General features: G+C 41.8%; 1 protein-coding gene across 2 annotated transcripts in view; it reads right to left on the reverse strand.

Moving 5' to 3' along the window:
- MAPRE2 (microtubule associated protein RP/EB family member 2) overlaps window positions 1-17,676 on the reverse strand; it is a 221,742-nt gene that overhangs the window by 162,887 nt on the left and 41,179 nt on the right. For both annotated transcript variants that reach the window (XM_043444233.1, XM_043444232.1), the window contains exon 2: window positions 16,842-16,903. Coding sequence is in view for 1 of the 2 variants with exons in the window: in XM_043444232.1 (XP_043300167.1) it covers window positions 16,842-16,903 (62 nt within the window). In the remaining variant the exon portion in view is untranslated. The remainder of the gene's footprint in view (window positions 1-16,841; window positions 16,904-17,676) is intronic.

Raw genomic sequence — 17,676 nt, forward strand, 5'->3', positions numbered from 1 at the left:
GAAAAGGGATAGGCTACCTACTCCAGTATTCTTGGGCTTGTCCTTATGGCTCAGCTGATAAAGAATCTGCCTATAATGTGGGAGACCTGGGTTTGATCCCTGGGTTGGGAAGATCCCCTGGAGAAGGGAAAGGCTACCCACTCCAGTATTCTGGCCTGGAGAATTCCATGGACTGTATAGTCCATAGGGTCACAAAGAGTTGGACACGACTGAGTGACTTTCACTTTCAAGTGGGATAAACTTTTAAAGGCAAATGTTTCATGTTTTGATATCTTACTAAACAATGTATGCTAAGCTGCTTCAGTTGTGTCCTACTCTGCAACCCTATGGACCATAGCCTGTCAGGCTCCTCTGTCCACGGGATTCTCCAAGCAAGAATACCAGAGTAGTCTCCTAAGTCTCCTGCCCTGGGAGGTAGATTCTTTACCACTAGTGCCACCTGGGAAGCCCTACTAAACAATAAACATATCAAAGTGTTGATGAGATGCAGCTCAAAAAAAAAAATAGTCTGCCTGAGTCAGGCAATTTTCATTATAGATTGTTTTCTTGATCAGGACACAAGAGTGGTTAGACATTCTTATTTCAAGAAAGCTGCATAGAATTGTTATGCCTGGATGGAGGCAACAATATCATTACACAATATTCCAAGCACTCAATTCATATTTTTTGACAGACCAAGCAAAGAATCTAAGCCAGGCACTGGAAAAAGATGTGCTTATGGCTCAGCCCAACTTAGAAGCCAAAGTAATGTTGCGTGAGTGGCATGACCTCACACAGATCTGAAAGATCTCTCTCCCCAAGAGCAAAAATAGTTAGCGACCAGAATCCCATGAGAGAAACTCTACCAGGCAGATATTCTATAGCCTAGTCATTGCCTTGAGAAAGAACAGGATGACACATCAGTATTGGGAAACGTCATGGCCCAGTTAAGGCTTGACACCATATCCCAAAGCAGACGTATGAAGTATTGGAAAATAAAATATCCTCATGTCCAAAGGTTAAGTCCTTTAGGCAGGCACTCTGAGGCTTATTCCTACGTTGGCTGTTCATGTTCCCTAATATGGTTGACATCAACCTGATAATCTGTGATTCATTTGAATGGCTTTCTTGAAGACTCAAACATGACTAACTTTAGAACAGAGACAAACATGTCAGTGCATGCATTTTAAGCAGAATGATATTTGAAGTAAGAGATGCTGAAAATCTGTCATCTACAAGTCACTGGGCAACCTGATCCCAAGCCAGTTTTATAGTCTGTACAGAATTCAAGAAGCATATGCGTGCGTGCTAAGTCGTTTCAGTCATATCCAACTCCTTGTGACCCTATGGACTGTAACCCGAAAGGTTCCTCCGTCCATGGGATTCTCCAGGCAAGAATACTGGAGTGGGCTGCTGTGCTCTTCTCCACAAGAAGCATATATTAAGTACCTAACGTCTAAGAGTCTGCTCAGTCATGTCTTGACTCTTTGTGACCCTGTAGACTCTAATCCACCAGGCTCCTATATCCATGGAATTTTCCAGGCAAGAATACTGGAGCAAGTTGCCACGTGCTACTCCAGGGGATCTTCCCAACCCAGGGATCAAACCTGCATCGCCTGCATTGGCAGGCAGATTCTTTACCACTGTACCACCTGGGAAGCTCCCAAAGTCTGGTGATAGTTAAGATAGAATGCATCGTCTATTGTTCTTGAGAATATAATGTCTGGAAGTTAAAAATTACATATGTGAGGTGAAAGTCACTCAGTCATGTCCGACTCTCTGTGACCCCAATGACTATATAGTCCATGGAATTCTCCAGGCCAGAATACTGGAGTGGGTAGCCTTTCCCTTCCCCAGGGGATCTTCCCAAACCAGGGATCAAACCCAGGTCTCCCACACTGCAGGCGGATTCTTTACCAGCTGAGCCAGAAGGGAGGACCATACATAAAACATTTATTTAAAATCTAAGATACTATCCAATCAGAAATTCCATAGTATTATAACTATTCACAAAGGATGTGAAAACACAGAAGAATGAGACTTCCAGTTAGGGTATCAACCAACCAGTTATGATCTACAAGTGTAAAACCTTCTAAAGTTAGTTTTGAAACAGACTCCACACGTCAAACAATGGGAGGGTTGGAATAATAATGGCAAGCTGACTCTAAAGACTTGCATAGATATTAATACTGCAATCATGATGATGTGTGGCAGCATGAAAACCATTCATGACAAAGTGAAATAAAAGGCAGTATCCTAAAGCATGCATAGGGGTTCCCCGATGGCTCAGCTGTCAAAAATCCACTTGACCAGTGCAGGAGACGCAGGTTCGGTCCCTGGATCAGGAATATTCCCTGGAGAAGGATATGGCAACCCACTCCAGTATTCTTGCCTGGAGAATCCCATGGACAGAGGAGCCTGGGCGGGCTACAGTCCATGGATCTCAAAAGAGTTGGACATGATTTAGTGACTAAACAAAAACAAACAAAAGTACTGCACAAGGTATGCTTACAACTATGTCAAATTACATGAAGGAGGGCATTTGTAGGATGGGTGGGATTATAGGTGTTTGCTTTTTATGATTTCCACTATTATTGTTATTTTCAATAGTGGAAATTTTAGAAATGCTATAGAAGAAAATATACAAATAAGAGACAGGGTAGCAGGCAGGCAGCATTTGAACTCCAGGAAATGTTTGATTAGATAATAGGAAGTGATCTAACATACCTCTCATAAAACATATCATGAAAGAAAGTGAAAGTTGCTCAGTTGTGTCTGACTCTTTGCAACACCAATGACTGTAGCCTGCCAGGCTCCTCTGTCCATGGAATTCTCCAGGCCAGAATACTGGAGTGGGTTGCCATTTCCTTCTCCAGGGGATCGTCCCAAACCAGGGATTGAACCCAGGTCTCTCACACATTGCAGGTGGCTTCTTTACCATCTGAGCCACCAGGGAAGCCCAGGGTACATCCTAAGTTATGCAAGTATCAGGAAGTTTGAGACTTTGTCATGATGGTGACCAAGATGCTGGGACCTGTCTTTATTTCTTGTCACTTTTATCCAAATGATAGTACATCTATGACACTAATAGTTGTATTTCCATGATGAGGTACCTACAATCAATACAACTGAAGTGGTAGGGTGCAAGGCGGGCAAGAGAGATGGAATACAGGTACAACTTCTGAGATAATCGGATTACACACACACAGTTAAAGTCATTTGCCTCCTATTGCCTCCACTGTACTTCCAATCCCACCCTGAGGTGTTCTGCTGCTGGAATAGTTCTAAGCATGAGCATCCGGCCGTGAGCACTGCTTGTGGAAATGACTTTGGATTCACACCTGCCAGGATTCTCATCTTGCCTCTACCACTGACCAGCTCTGTGCCTTGAACAAGCTAGTTATCACTTGGAAACTCCATTTCCTCCTTTCTAAAAAAGCATAAGCAAGTTTCATAGCGGACAGCTAAAGATGAACAAGATGGTAATGAGTGTGAAGCTGCTGGCAGAGTATTTGTACCCACTTGGCATTAAGTTTGTTCTCTCCCCCACATTTTCTTTGGTACACAGGACTCTGGTGTTCAGGTATCAGAGGCAAAATTCAGGCAGAAATGAAGGTGACTCCCCCTTAGCAGTAGGTTGTTTGCAGAGCTTGCTCCCTCCGCCATGCTTCCCCTCCCATGCATTAGCATCCCTAGACTATAACCAACTTGATGGCAGGATGAGATCAGGCCAGACTTGTTTGGACATTAAAGATCAGATCAGAGTGAATTTCCTGGGTTGGCTCTATTTGTAAGCTGTATTTAAAACTTTGGTCCTGTCTAAGCTAGCTTTTATTTATTTATTTGTTTTGCCATGAGGCATGTGGGATCTTAGTCTCCTGGCCAGGGATAGAACCCACACCCTCTGTGTTGGGTTCTCTGTGTTGGAAGCACACAGTCTTAACCATTGGGCCACCAGGCAAGTCCCTAATCTGCCTTTTATAACTGGCTGTCCAATACAGTAGCCACTGGCTGCATGTGGCTACTTACACTGAATTAAAATGAAATAAAGTTTAAAATGCATAAAAATGTTTCCCCATCACATACCTCAAATAATCAATGGGCACATATGGCTAGTGGCTACCAAATTATCTGGCATAGACAGAACATTTTGATCACTGCAGAACAATTATAACTCCACTCTGGGTTCTGGAGGTATCAATGGGAATAAGAAATGTCATAGGCTTGTATATTTTGGAAACGAATCCTTTGTCAGTTGTTTCATTTGCTACTATCTTCTCCCATTCTGAGGGTTGTTTTCTCACCTTGTTTTTTAATGACGTTCAGCCCAAAAAGATAAACTCAGATAGTGAAGCAGGGTAGAAGACAAACACATTTCTTGATTAGGGGGGCTCAATATACACAAGCATTCAATATACACCAGCCCATGAGAGACATCAATAGCATTCTTTCCACATACCACAAGCCACTTGCAAAAAAACCGTGATAAGCTACATCCATTTCAGTAATTTAAATGACATTTTTGCTAGCAAAAATGAGCACTTCTTAACCAGACCCTGGTAGTCTGTGCATAAGGCAGAAATCTCTAGGGATATACAATTTGTTCAAGGCTTGCCAAGCAGTTCGGCAGTTTTATTTCTTCACACGAAGGCAACACTTGCCTCCAGCACCACAAGTACCTGTGACAGGCAACACAAGTTTGGAAATGGGAGATGCGACACCAAACGGCTTGGTACACTGTCCCAAGTTTCATTCTGAATCAATCGCTAATTAAGGGTGGCCCCCAATAACCTATTCCGTCAACAGGGGGCCCTCGTGAGTTAGTTACAATCCCTGTACTGTCCCAATCTGTCAAACTCATAAACCAAACAGTATCTGCAGCTCTTAACCCAGTCACTGGGCGCCTGCAACATTTTCAAAAGAATACAGCATTTGCCCCCTTTAACGTAACCCTGTTGTCCTTGAGATCAATTTCATGTTTCCCTCAAAAGGAGCCTTTATGAAGTTTTCATCTACCCAGGTACATATGCCTCGTTTGAACTTCTGAACCCTTTTGGGGGTGCGGGGGTGAAAGGCGCCCCGCCTAGAAGATGAGCACAACTGTAAGCTCATGGCCTCCCAACGCCAGTGGGTGTTGGTGCTTCCAGGGCGCCCTCCGCTCCCTAGTTGGCGGTCCGTCATTATTCGTGAACCAGTCATTTCAATACTTTGTCAGTTTCTTCAGATCTCTGACCCTTCCACCTTTCCCCCCTCAGCAGATGGTCTTGTCTGGGACTTCAGCCATTAGACCAGCATTTAACTTCCTGCCCCCAAACCTACACGTTTACCTGCAAGGCAGCCATCTTATTCTGTTTCTTGTTTGTTGCAATGAAGAGGCATGTCTTGGCTAGTTGCCTCCTGCTCTGTAACCTTCTAACCAGACCCTTGCTTACAGGCCACTTCTACTGGCTCCTTCCCAGCGGTATCTGAAGTGGTCACGTCTCTTCCATTCACTCTCAATCAACCCTTCTTCCCTATAGGTCCCTCTTTCTCTCCTCATCCTTAGAGCCAAATATCTCAAGGCTTATCTAAAGCTGCCCTCTCCATGACCCCCTCACGCCTCAACTTCCATGCTGGATCCCACTTCCACCATGAGATGGAAATCATCATCATCAAGATTAGTAACAACCTTTTTTTTTTTTTTTTTGCTTATTCAATAAGTTTATTATTGTCTTATCTGAAAAAATCTTGATAGAAAATTGTGGTTTGGTTTAACTCTCGGCAGCTCGTTCCTGAGCTCTAAGGAAGCTTGCCTTCTTCTGAGCTACCCGATCTTTCTTCTGGGCAAGTGACATTTTGGGACGGTTCCACCTCTTCTTTTTAACTTCTTTCTTAGGCTTCTTCTCATACACTGGATTCTCTCGTATCGCAGCATGAGCTTTCTTATACATCTCCTCCATCATGTCTGGAGTCACGTTTGTAACAACCTTTTTGTTGCTGAATCAGTAGGCACTTTTTAGTCATCTCCCTTAACCTCTGTGGAGCATCTGGGTTTATAAATCCTTTGCTTTTTGCTCAGTCTCCCATCCAAGTGCTAACCAAACCTGATCCTGCTTAGCTTCCGAGATCAGCTAAGACCGTGCGCATTCAGGGTAGGGTGGCTGTAGACTTGTTCAGTCTCAAATGTTACTTTCCTCTGGCTTCCATGAGAACATACACAGCTGGTCTTTCTCCCATGTTTCTGGTTAATCACTATCAATCTCTCTCATTGTAATGAAACACACAGAGAACTTATTTTAACCATTTAAATCAGCAGTACATTCACACTGCGGTGCAGCCATCATCAGCATCCTTCTCTAGAACTCTTTTCCTCTCACAAAACCAGAATGCTACACCCATTAAACAATAACTATTGAAAAACAAATATAGTGATATTGCTTATATGTGGAATCTAGAAAAATTATACAGATGAACTTATTTACAAAGCAGAAATAGATACACAGATGTAGAGAACAAACTTATGGCACCAAGGAGGAAAGAGCAGGTGGAATGAATTGGGAGATGGTGATTGACAAGTATACACTGCTGCTGCTGCTACTGCTAAGTCACTTCAGTCGTGTCCGACTCTGGGCAACCCCATCCCTGGGATTCTCCAGGCAAGAATACTGGAGTGGGTTGCCATTTCCTTCTCCAACGCATAAAAGTGAAAAGTGAAAGTGAAGTCGCTCAGCCATGTCCGACTCTTCATGACCCCATGGACTGCAGCCTGCCGGGATCCTCTGTCCATGGGATTTTCCAGGCAAGAGTACTGGAGTAGGGTGCCATTACCTTCTCCGAAGTATACACCATTATGTATAAAATTGGAGAAGGAAATGGCAACCCACTCCAGTGTTCTTGCCTAGAGAATCCTGTGGACAGAGGAGCCTGGTGGGCTGCCGTCTGTGGGGTCGCACAGAGTCAGACACGACTGAAGTGACTTAGCAGCAGCAGCAGCATGTATAAAATAGATAATTAATGAGAACTTACTGGATAGCACAGGGAGCTCTACTTAATGCGCTGTGGTGACCTAAATTGGAAGGAAATCTATAAAAGAGGGGATATATGTATATATGTTGCTAGTATTTAGTTGCTAAGTTGTGTTCAACTCCTTTGCGACCCCATGAACTGTAGCCCGCCAGGCTCCTCTGTCCATGGGATTCTCAGGCAAGAATACTGGAGTGGGTTGCCATGCCCTCCTCCAGGGGATCTTCCTAACCCAGGGACTGAACTCACATCTCCCATACTGGCAGGCGGAGTCTTTACCACTGGGTCACCAGGGAAGCCCATATATATGTACATCTGATTCACTTTGCTGTCCAGCAGAAGCTAGCACAACATTGGAAAGCAACTATACTCCAGTAAAAATTCAAAAAACAAAAGAACAATAACTCTCAGTTTCTCCCCCTACCCAGACCTTGACAAGCACGATGCTTGTTTCTGCGTTATGAATTTGGCTGTTCTAGGTATCTCATGTAAGTGGAATTGTATTCTCATGGAAAAGTGGAGCTTTTCTGTGACAGATATTTCACTTAACATCCTCCAGGTTCATCTATGCTGTAGCACGTAATAGAATTACCTTCCTTATTTAAGGCTGAATAACATTCCATTGTATGTATACACCATATTTTGTTTATCCATTCATCTGTTGATGGGCACTTTGGTTGCCTTTGGGTATTGTGAATAATACTACTCTAAACATGTGTGTACTCTTTTTTTTTTTTCCCCTTAATCTACCTGTTAAATACTGGTGATCTTCAAGGTTGTATCCTCCTTGGGCAGTTTTACCTGTATTCATGGCTTATTGTTTACATGCTAGTGACTTCCAAAACTATACCGTGGTTCAGTTTTTCTGTTTTGGGATTCAGATCCCTAACAGGAACATATGTCCTCTTGGATGACTACTTTTTACCTAGGCATCCCTGAAGGGGGTCACCAAGAACCAGTTTGTGCTCCCGCAGAAGATGCTGCTCTGTTAATCCTCTCTTGATACACCTTGTATTCCCTATATCCCTTACCCGACTTTTTCTTCTCAACATTGAAATAGGGTTACCACCTGGCAAGCACTCAATAGATGTGCTGAATGAATGAATTAGACCTTGACGTCTCACTTACCCAACCCTGTCTATTTCTCTTTATAAACTGTGCTCAAACTTCTCTCTACCCTCTGCGTGCTAAGTCGCTTCAGTGGTGTCTGAGTCTAACTTCCAGGTTCCTCTGTCCATGGGGATTCTCCAGGCAAGAATACTGGAGTGGGTTGCCATGCCCTCTGCCAGGGGATCTTCCTGACCTGGGGATCGAACCCACGGCTCTTATGTCTCCTGAATTGGCGTGTGGGTTCTTTACCGCTAGAGCCACCTGGGAAGTCCTGCTATCACCATCACCTAATCCAGTTGCTCGTCAACATCTTTCACTTTGTGTTTCTACTTCTCATCTCATCCCCTGCTGATCACTTTCCATACAGAGTGACCATTGTTAGATAAAAATGACAGAAGTTTTACTTCCCTCCTTAAACACCGCAACCATCCCTTTGAGGATACCACCCAAAGTTCACCATTGGCCTCCCCAGGCCCTTCCTGACCTGCTTGTCCATCCAGCCCTCCCTCTCCCTATCAATCTGATGCTGCAGCTCATTACTGAACTTTCAGTTTCACTAACACACCATATGCTTCTCATATTTTCTTTCCAGGTCTTTGAAGATGCTACTCTTCTTGCCCAAACAATCCCTCATTCTCTGCAGTCCCCCTCTGATCAACACCTGCTAGCTCCTCCTTTTCCTTCAGGTCTTAGATGAGATGACTCTGCCTCTTGGAAGTCTCATCCAACCTCCCTGTTCCAGGCATGGCTTTGCTGTCACTGCTCGGGGGATCACAGGATGCCAGGGGAGCCCCGACCGTAATACTCAGCATCCTGAAGAAGCAGCTACCCGTTTTATTTGTGTCCCCCATGGTCAGCCATAGCTCCATCAGGGCTGAGACGCTTTCTTACCCAAACATACCCTCTGCACCTTGCACATAGATGGGGCCATGGTAGAAGCTTAATATTTAACATGCAATCCTCCAAAAATAATTCATCCTGGGACATTTCAAGCATCCAAGAAAGCAGAAAAAAATTATAAACTTTTTATAATAAAAGTTATAAAATTTATAAAAGTTACAAAATTATAATAGCAATAACATACACCATACTCACAAGCTATATTTTGTAGTTAACATTTAGCCATATTTTCTTCATCTAATCATCTTAATCTATTTGACAAATCATTTTAAAGCAAATCATAGAGAAAATGAATGAATTCTTAAATCATACCAACATGTCCACCGACCATATAAAACAAACTACGGAAGAAGAGGATAAAGAAATAGGAATAGAAACCTTTAAATCTCTACCTAACTGCAGTTAAGTAAAATTCAGAAATGAGAATGTTAAGTTGTGCACCAGATACTTTTATAAATGTACTCTCACTCCATCATTTAATTCTCATGAGCCTTACAAGGTCACCTCATTAATAAACAAAAGGAACTCTGTCAAGAACCTGTAGCTCTAGGAGGGAAGGAGAAAGAAAATAAACATTTGCTGAGCGCCCATGATGTATCCAACACTTATGTTACTGCCAATTACTCTCACAACAAACTCAAGATGTAAAAACTCAGTGAGGTCAAGTTATTGGCCCAGAACCTAAGGGAGGAAAATGGCAGATGTAGGAATTTGTTCCAGGTTTCCCTCTCTCTCCACCACTATTCATTACTATTTAAATTACAATTTAAAATATATAAAATAAAAATTTTTTTTTTTGCTGTGGTCCAAGATGACTTTCCTGGTGGCTCAGAGGGTAAAGCGTTTGCCTGCAAGGCAGGAGACCTCGGTTTGATCCCTGGGTTGGGAAGATCCCCTGGAGAAGGAAATGGCAATCCATTCCAGTATTCTTGTCTGGAGAATCCCATGGACGGAGGAGCCTGGTAGGCTATAGCCCACGGGGTCACAAAGAGTTGGACACACCTGAGTGACTTCACTTTCACTTTCAAGATGACTAAAACACTTATTATTGCTTCTACAGGCACAAGGAATGCCTAGGCTAACTTTTTAGTTCTTTCTAGCTCTGTGGTATAGTGGGCTTCCCAGGTGGCTCAGTGGTAAAGAATCTGCCTGCCCAAACAGGAGACATAGGAGACACAGGTTTGATCCCTGGGTCAGGAAGATCCCCTGGAGGAGGAAATGGCAACCTACTCCAGTATTCTTGCCTAGAAAATCCCATGGACAGAGGAGCCTGGCAGGCTACCATTTATGGGGTTGCAAAGAGTTGGATGTGACTGAGCACACAGACACACCCCTTTGTGGTACAGATGAGGCAGAGAAAATCACAACAGTGAATACAGAACGAGCAGCGTGTGAGATCAGAAGCCAGGGACCTGGTGCCCTGGCTTTGTCACCAAATGCCTGACACTAGGCTGGTCACCCAACAATGTTCACCTGTCAAACGATGGCACTGGATGATGACTGAGGTTCCTTCCAGCTGCTACAAAACAAAACACACCGGAAACCCTGTGCTTTTTGGTGCGTCACCTCGGTCATCAGCTGGCGAGGGGTGGGATGGAGGTCTTACTGATCGCAGCCCTAGGTTTTGTGCAATCAGTGAATGTGCTCCCCGGGGCAACGAACCGTTAAACGGAGACCGGTGTTAACTGGAATGTTGGTCAGTACAGGCAGGACAACCTTCAGACTTCCAGAAGCATGTGTCCCATAGATTCTAACATGATAACTGATGATGAAGACAGTGCCAGAAGAGGAGCCGGGGAATAGCCCCTGCTCAAAGAAAACCCTAGTTTCAGCCCTACCACCTTGTAGCCTCTGCTAGATGAGCCGTCCCACTGATCACACTTTTAATTCATTTTTTTTGATACAGAAAATTTTATGTATTATTTTTTATTCATTTTTATTGAAGTATACTGGCTTTACAATGTTATGTTAGTTTCTGCTGTATAGCAAAGTGAATTGGCTACATGCTTACATATATGGGCATATATATGTATATATATATATAATATATTATCTTTTTCAGATTTTCTTCTCATTTAGCTCACCACAGAGCACTGAGTACAGTTCCCTGTGATATACAGTGGGTTATCCTTAGGGATCTATTATATGTATATATATTGCTGCTGCTAAGTCACTTCAGTCATGTCCAACTCTGTGAGACCCCATAGACAGCAGCCCACCAGGCTCCTCTGTCCATGGGATTCTCCAGGCAAGAACACTGGAGTGGGTTGCCATTTCCTTCTCTCTCTCTCTCTCTCTCTCTCTATATATATATATATATATATATATAGCAAATTTCGTTACAGCAGAAACTAACACACACACACATACACATATATATATAGCATCAATAGTGTATATATGTCAATTCCATCTCCTAATTATCCCACCCCTCCATGCCCCCTGAGCATACAACTTTTTTTTTTTTAAAGGCTGTCTACCCCACTAGAGAGCAAACTTTAAGAGCTCTGTCTATTCCCCTTTGTATTCCTAGCTTGTAGCTGGAGACTTGGCACGCAGTTGGCAATTAAGACATGCTTATGGAATGAAGGACAAATCTTATCACCTCCAAGCATCTCAATGAAATTTACATTCAAAGTTCAGCTCAGACAGCATTTCTACTTCCCCTCACCCCGCCCATCGTTATTGTCGCTGTGTTTCTTCCATGATGTGTCTCATCCTCTAAATTTTATTACAGTTATTTATGCGTGTATCTTAACTCCCTAGTAAGATCAAATTGATACAGAAGCTATCCTCTGCTCACCATTAAAACCCTATAATACATAGTTCATACTTGCTGTTCTTCAGTTGCCTAGTTATGTCTGACTCTTAGCGACCCCATGGACTGCCGCATGCCAGGCCTCCCTGTCCCTCACCATCTCCTGGAGTTTGCCTAATGCCACCCAGCTGCCTTCAGTCTTTCCCAGTGATAGTTCATAGTAGGCATTCAATAAATATTTGTGGAAGTAGAATGTCATATATATACATACAAACATACATTCACATACACAAAGTAATTGTCCCAGTTCTTTAAATATAGAAGACATTAATTATTATTAAATTAAGCACTATTTCTTATAAAGTTGTGGTGAGGCTAATACTCTCAAATTGCAAATACTTGAAGAATACTCCTAACCTTTTAAGAAAAGATATGGTAAACTAGACTAAAAAAAGTCATAAAACTGGTCACATCCTTGGATAACATTACTTCTGGGATATTGTCCTAAGGGAAAAAACAAACCAAACCAACCAAAACAATAACAAAATGTACCAAAAAAACATTAGGACAGCATTTTTTAGTGAAAAATTAGCAACTATTATGGGACATTGATGTAATAGAATACTATTTTGTCCTAATGACCTTTCTGATTACTCATGAAAGATTCTTGTGACTAATGCTAAATAAGACACAGAGTTCACATGCACTGTTAACCACTCTAAAAAAACAGAAATACTTATGGGAATAGCACAAATATGCACAAAAAAGAAAAATAATTATTTTAGAATGGTGTTGGTAGATATATTTTTTCCTCAAAGTTTCTGTTTAATTTATTGTTTTTATAATAAAAAAATTTGATAGAGTCAACATTAACCTTTCTCTAATGTGGCTATATTTCCCATAGAAAGCTATTTAGTGAGGGTCAAAGTGGCAAGCCACTCCAGCATTATTGCCTGGAGAATTCCACGCACAGAGGAGACTGGCGGGCTACAGTCCGTGGGGTCTCAAAGACCAGAACATGATTGAGCGACTGAGCAGACATCATCAAAGCATAAATTAAAACGTCTGCTAATAGCTATCACTCCAGTATTTAACTCTAGCACTCAAGTGGTACTGAGTAGGGATGCTATTCTGTGTCATGAATACAAAGCATAGGCATGGTGTGCAGATACAGAAACACATTTGGGTGAGAAGCAAGAAATTAGACCCGGCAAGGGAATCTCAGGACCACACAAATGAGGATGAGATCACTCACTCAAGGAAACTATTCATACTGGTTTCTGAGGGGGTTGAATGAGGAGGCTGCCACCCAGCAGGGGTATGAAGAGAAGGGAAAGGAGTGAAGGATGGCTGCCTTCTTGAATCGCCACCATCTCCTGTCCCGTGACCATGTATTATCTCACATGAAATCTGTAAGCCTGCCAGCCTAACGCCACTGGCTGCCTGTACTTGCCAATAAAGTTTTATTGGAACCCAACCAGGTCCATTCACTTAACGTTCATTATGTTTTCATTCTACGAGTTGAATACTTGTGACAGAGACTGTATGATCAACCCACAAAGCAGGAAAGTATTTACAATGTAGCTCTTTACAGAAAGAGAATTTGTTATATAAGCCATATAAGTAGATGCAATACATAGATGCCCAGTTTAGGGTCATCTTTTTCTAATTTTTTTTTTCTTCATACATGCCAGCTTAGAAGATAAATTATATGATCACCTTATTAACCAAGCAGAATTCTCAGGGTGAAAGGGAGTGCTAAGTGGATACTATTCCAGGGCAACAGAAGTTACCTAGGACAGTCCTGGACACCAGATCTATGGGCAGCCTCCAGGGCATAAGTGTATATGTCTGCTTAGTTGCTTAGTCATCTTTGACTCTTTTGTGACACTTGGGACCATAGCCTGACAGGTTCCTCTGTCCATGGGATTTTCCCGGCAAAATACTGGAGTGAGCTGCCATTTTCTTCCTCCAGGGAACCTTCCTGATGCAGGGGTTGAACTGAAGTCTCCATGTTTCCTGCATTGCAGCCAGATTTTCTACCCACTGAGTCAAGAGCAGGTTTCAAAGAGTATTGAATACCTGTCCAGAAACTACTTTTCTTTTTTTTGAATGAAGTATAGCCAGAGACATTACCTGCCTCCTAAGAAATCTGTATACAGGTCAAGAAACATCAGTTAGAACTGGATGTGGAACAACAGACTGGTTCTGCATTGAGAAAGGAGTACGTCAAGGTTGTATACTGTCACCCTGCTTATTTAACTTACATGTGGAGTACATCATGCGAAATGCCAGGCTGGATGAAACGCAAGCTGGAATCAAGATTGCCGGGAGAAATATCAATAACCTCAGATATGCAGATGACACCACCCTTATGGCAGAAAGTGAAGAGGAACTGAAGAGCCTCTTGATGAAAGTAAAAGAAGAGAGTGAAAAAGCTGGCTTAAAACTCAGCATTCAGAAAACTAAGATCATGGCATCCAGTCTCATCCCTTCATGGCAAATAGATGGGGACACATTGGCAAAAGTGACAGACTTTATCTTGGGGGGACTCCAAAATCACTGTAGATGGTGACTGCAGCCATAAAATTCAAAGATGCTTGCTCCTTGGAAGAAAAGCTATGACCAACCTAGACAGCATATTGAAAAGCAGAGACACTTGCTTTGCCAACAAAGGTCCATCTAGTCAAAGCTATGGTTTTTCCAGTGCTCATGTATGGATGTGAGAGTTAGACCATAAAGAAAGCTGAGTGCCGAAGAATTGATGGTTTTGAACTGTGGTGTTGGAGAAGACTTGAGAGTCCCTTGGACTGCTAGGAGATCCAACCAGTCCATCCTAAAGGAGATCAGTCCTGAATATTCATTAGAGGGACTGATGCTGAAGCTGAAACTCCAATACTCTGGCCACCTGATGCGAAGGGCTGACTCACTGGAAAAGACCCTGGTGCTGGGAAAGATTGAGGGCAGGAGGAGAAGGGGACGACAGAGGATGAGATGGTTGGATGGCATCACCGACTCGATGGATACGAGTTTGAGTGAACTCTGAGAGTTGGTGATGGACAGGGAGGCCTGGTGTGCTGCGGTTCATGGGGTCACAAAGAGCTGGACACGACTGAGTGACTGAACTGAATTGAACAGCAAAGTGATCCAGTTTTCCACCTATCTATACATTCTTTTTTAAAAAATATTCTCTTCTATTATGGCTTATCATAGGATATTGAATACACACCCTTGGGCTATATATATATATATATATATATATTCTATATATTTTATATATAATAGCTTATATCTGCTAACCCCAACCTCTCATCCCAGTCCTCCTCAACTGCCTCCTCCTTGGTATCCACAAGTCTGTTCTCTATATCCATGAGCTTGTTTCTGTTTCACAGATAGGTTCACTTGCATCATACTTTAGATTCCACATATAAGTGATATCATATAGTATATATCTTTCTCTTTATGACTTATTTCACTTAGTTTGGTAATCTCTAGTTGCATCCATGTTAACTGCAAATGGCATTATTTCATTCTTTCCTTGGCTGAGTGTTTTTCCACTGTATGCCCCATCATCTTTATCCATGCCTCTGCTGATTGTCGCTTAGGTTGCTTCCATGTCTTGGCTATGGTCAGCACTGCTGCTATGAACACTGGGGTGCATGTATCTTTTTGAATTATAGTTTTGTCTGGACATGTGCCAGAAATGGAATGGCTGGATTATATGGTAATTCTATTTTTAGTTTCCTGAGGAACCTTCATACTGTTTTCCATAGTGTAGTCACTTACATTCCTACCAACAGTATAGAAGGGTCATGTTAGGGGCTGCTTTTACGTGCATACAGAAAGCCCTGGCGGCTCCTCTTAGTGGTTCTTCTATTTCAATTGCTCTCAGACGCCTTTCTACTTCCTTCCCTCTGTCTCAGCTCTGTCCTAGGTTCAGCTCTGGTTCTTGAAGAGTCTAGCTGTTCGGGCACCACTCAGGGTACACACAGCATCTCTACAGTCATTAGAGTAAAAGGGGCAAATTTATTCATCCTATTTAAATAAACCTTAATCATTTCAAATCATTACAAATAAGAATTTTGTACCTGTAAATTTCACTTGGTTTAATATCTAGGTAACACCTTAAAATTCTACTCTTAAGAATTTTTTGTTTCTCTTATCAAATAATTTATTTAAAAATGACCAACAACCATATCATTTTATCCCAAAGATCCCAAGACAAAAACGGTATATTACCCACTGATTTGAGCTTTTAATACTCACCAATACTGTTTGGAAAATTATTGAAGAAATAAGTTTCTAATTTTATCCTTTCAGAATGATACAAAATAAAACAACACATACTCCACCCCTCCCACCCTGAAACACACACATCTATCCCCCACCCCCTGTAAAAGTTTCAGTGCTATGGGCAAAAAAATAAAAGATCTTTAGGGCACCCTGAATGAAATATAGGATGTTACACTTTGTGAGACTCTTCCTTATGCGAACAAAAATAGCTCACAGCTTTGAAATCTCTCAGGATGGCTTTCCAAATATTGCCATCTGCTGGAATTTCAGTTAATTGTTTCTTTGTTCTAGTGAGCTCCTGGAATATTAGATAGAGCACCAGTGGGAAATAACAGAAGGTCAAATGATTGTGTCTCAAACACAAATCCCAAATTGAAAAAAAAAATTATGCTTTCTGAGCTTTCATCTCCTTTAAGACACCCATCTCTATTTTAAAGTCAATGGAGCAGTGGCCTGGATTTTTAACAAATAATCCCTTCTTCATAATTAGAAATAGCCTGAGGTATCTTGGTATTTTCTCACTTCACTTCTCACCAGGAAAATCTCCAAAATTAAACTTCAACTGGCTTGAGTATTTTTAGAGGAATTCCTGATAACAGCTAATTAGCTCTTGGTACCCATGGGAAATGGAATGTTGTTTGAAAAATAATCTTCAAATGAAGCATATTTACTGGAATACTCCCTTTAACTGTATAATGGAATTTTGAAAATAAATTTGTTACAAAGGCATCAATAATACACACTCCAATTTAATCTGTAAACAGGGAGTCGTGCAACATAATTTATGCTTAAACCTTACCTTGAGCATCCAGGCTCTCTCCCTGGCTGTCGAGATGAAATGTTCCTCTGAGAAACGGGATACTGGCGTAGAACAACAGCAACAAAAAAAAAACACAGAAAAAAGCATTTAATGTGATGAAAACATAGGAGCAGAGAGTTATAATTTAGTTCATTGGCTGTGGCCAGCAATGGAAGAGAAAATCAAAAAGTGCACAAAATATCCACATTCAATTGATTGTATCATATGAGAGAAAGTCAGCCAAACACTAGGTTTCTCAGCTACATTATTATATCAATCCTGGGGTTGATCGATTATAGTTGGAGAGTATTTATATAACAACCATCCTATAAAGGGAATTTTTTTACCTTCCCCCACCCTTGTAGCCTGGTGTGATGGGAATCGTGTGTTAGCATATAATCTGAGGAACCAGGGCCCCCAGTGAGGTATCAAATGCCAACATCAATTAAAGTACTGACTTTCCCAAAGTTGGGTTAATTTGTAGATTTTATATCTAGTATCAACACAGGCTTATTCTTCTAGTTAAGAGATGTGTTTAATTTTAACAGGATAAGCATTATAAACAATGCCAGGATCAAACTTGCATATATATATATATACACACACACACACACACACACACACACACATATATATACACACCACCAAGGAATTACTTTCTTTTATATGATTTTGCTATTTATATTCAAATCATGCTTTGACTAAATGATAAAGTAAATTGATGAAGGATAGATCTGATTCCAGAGGCTGAGAAATGCTTGTGAGCTCTGGGTTTTGGGGGTCCCAGGTTGGGGGTGAATGGGAACTGGGGAGGCTGCTTGTGGCTTAAGCAGAT

The sequence above is a fragment of the Cervus canadensis genome, chromosome 23, assembly GCF_019320065.1.
Source record: "Cervus canadensis isolate Bull #8, Minnesota chromosome 23, ASM1932006v1, whole genome shotgun sequence".
Classification (NCBI taxonomy): Eukaryota; Metazoa; Chordata; class Mammalia; order Artiodactyla; family Cervidae; genus Cervus; species Cervus canadensis.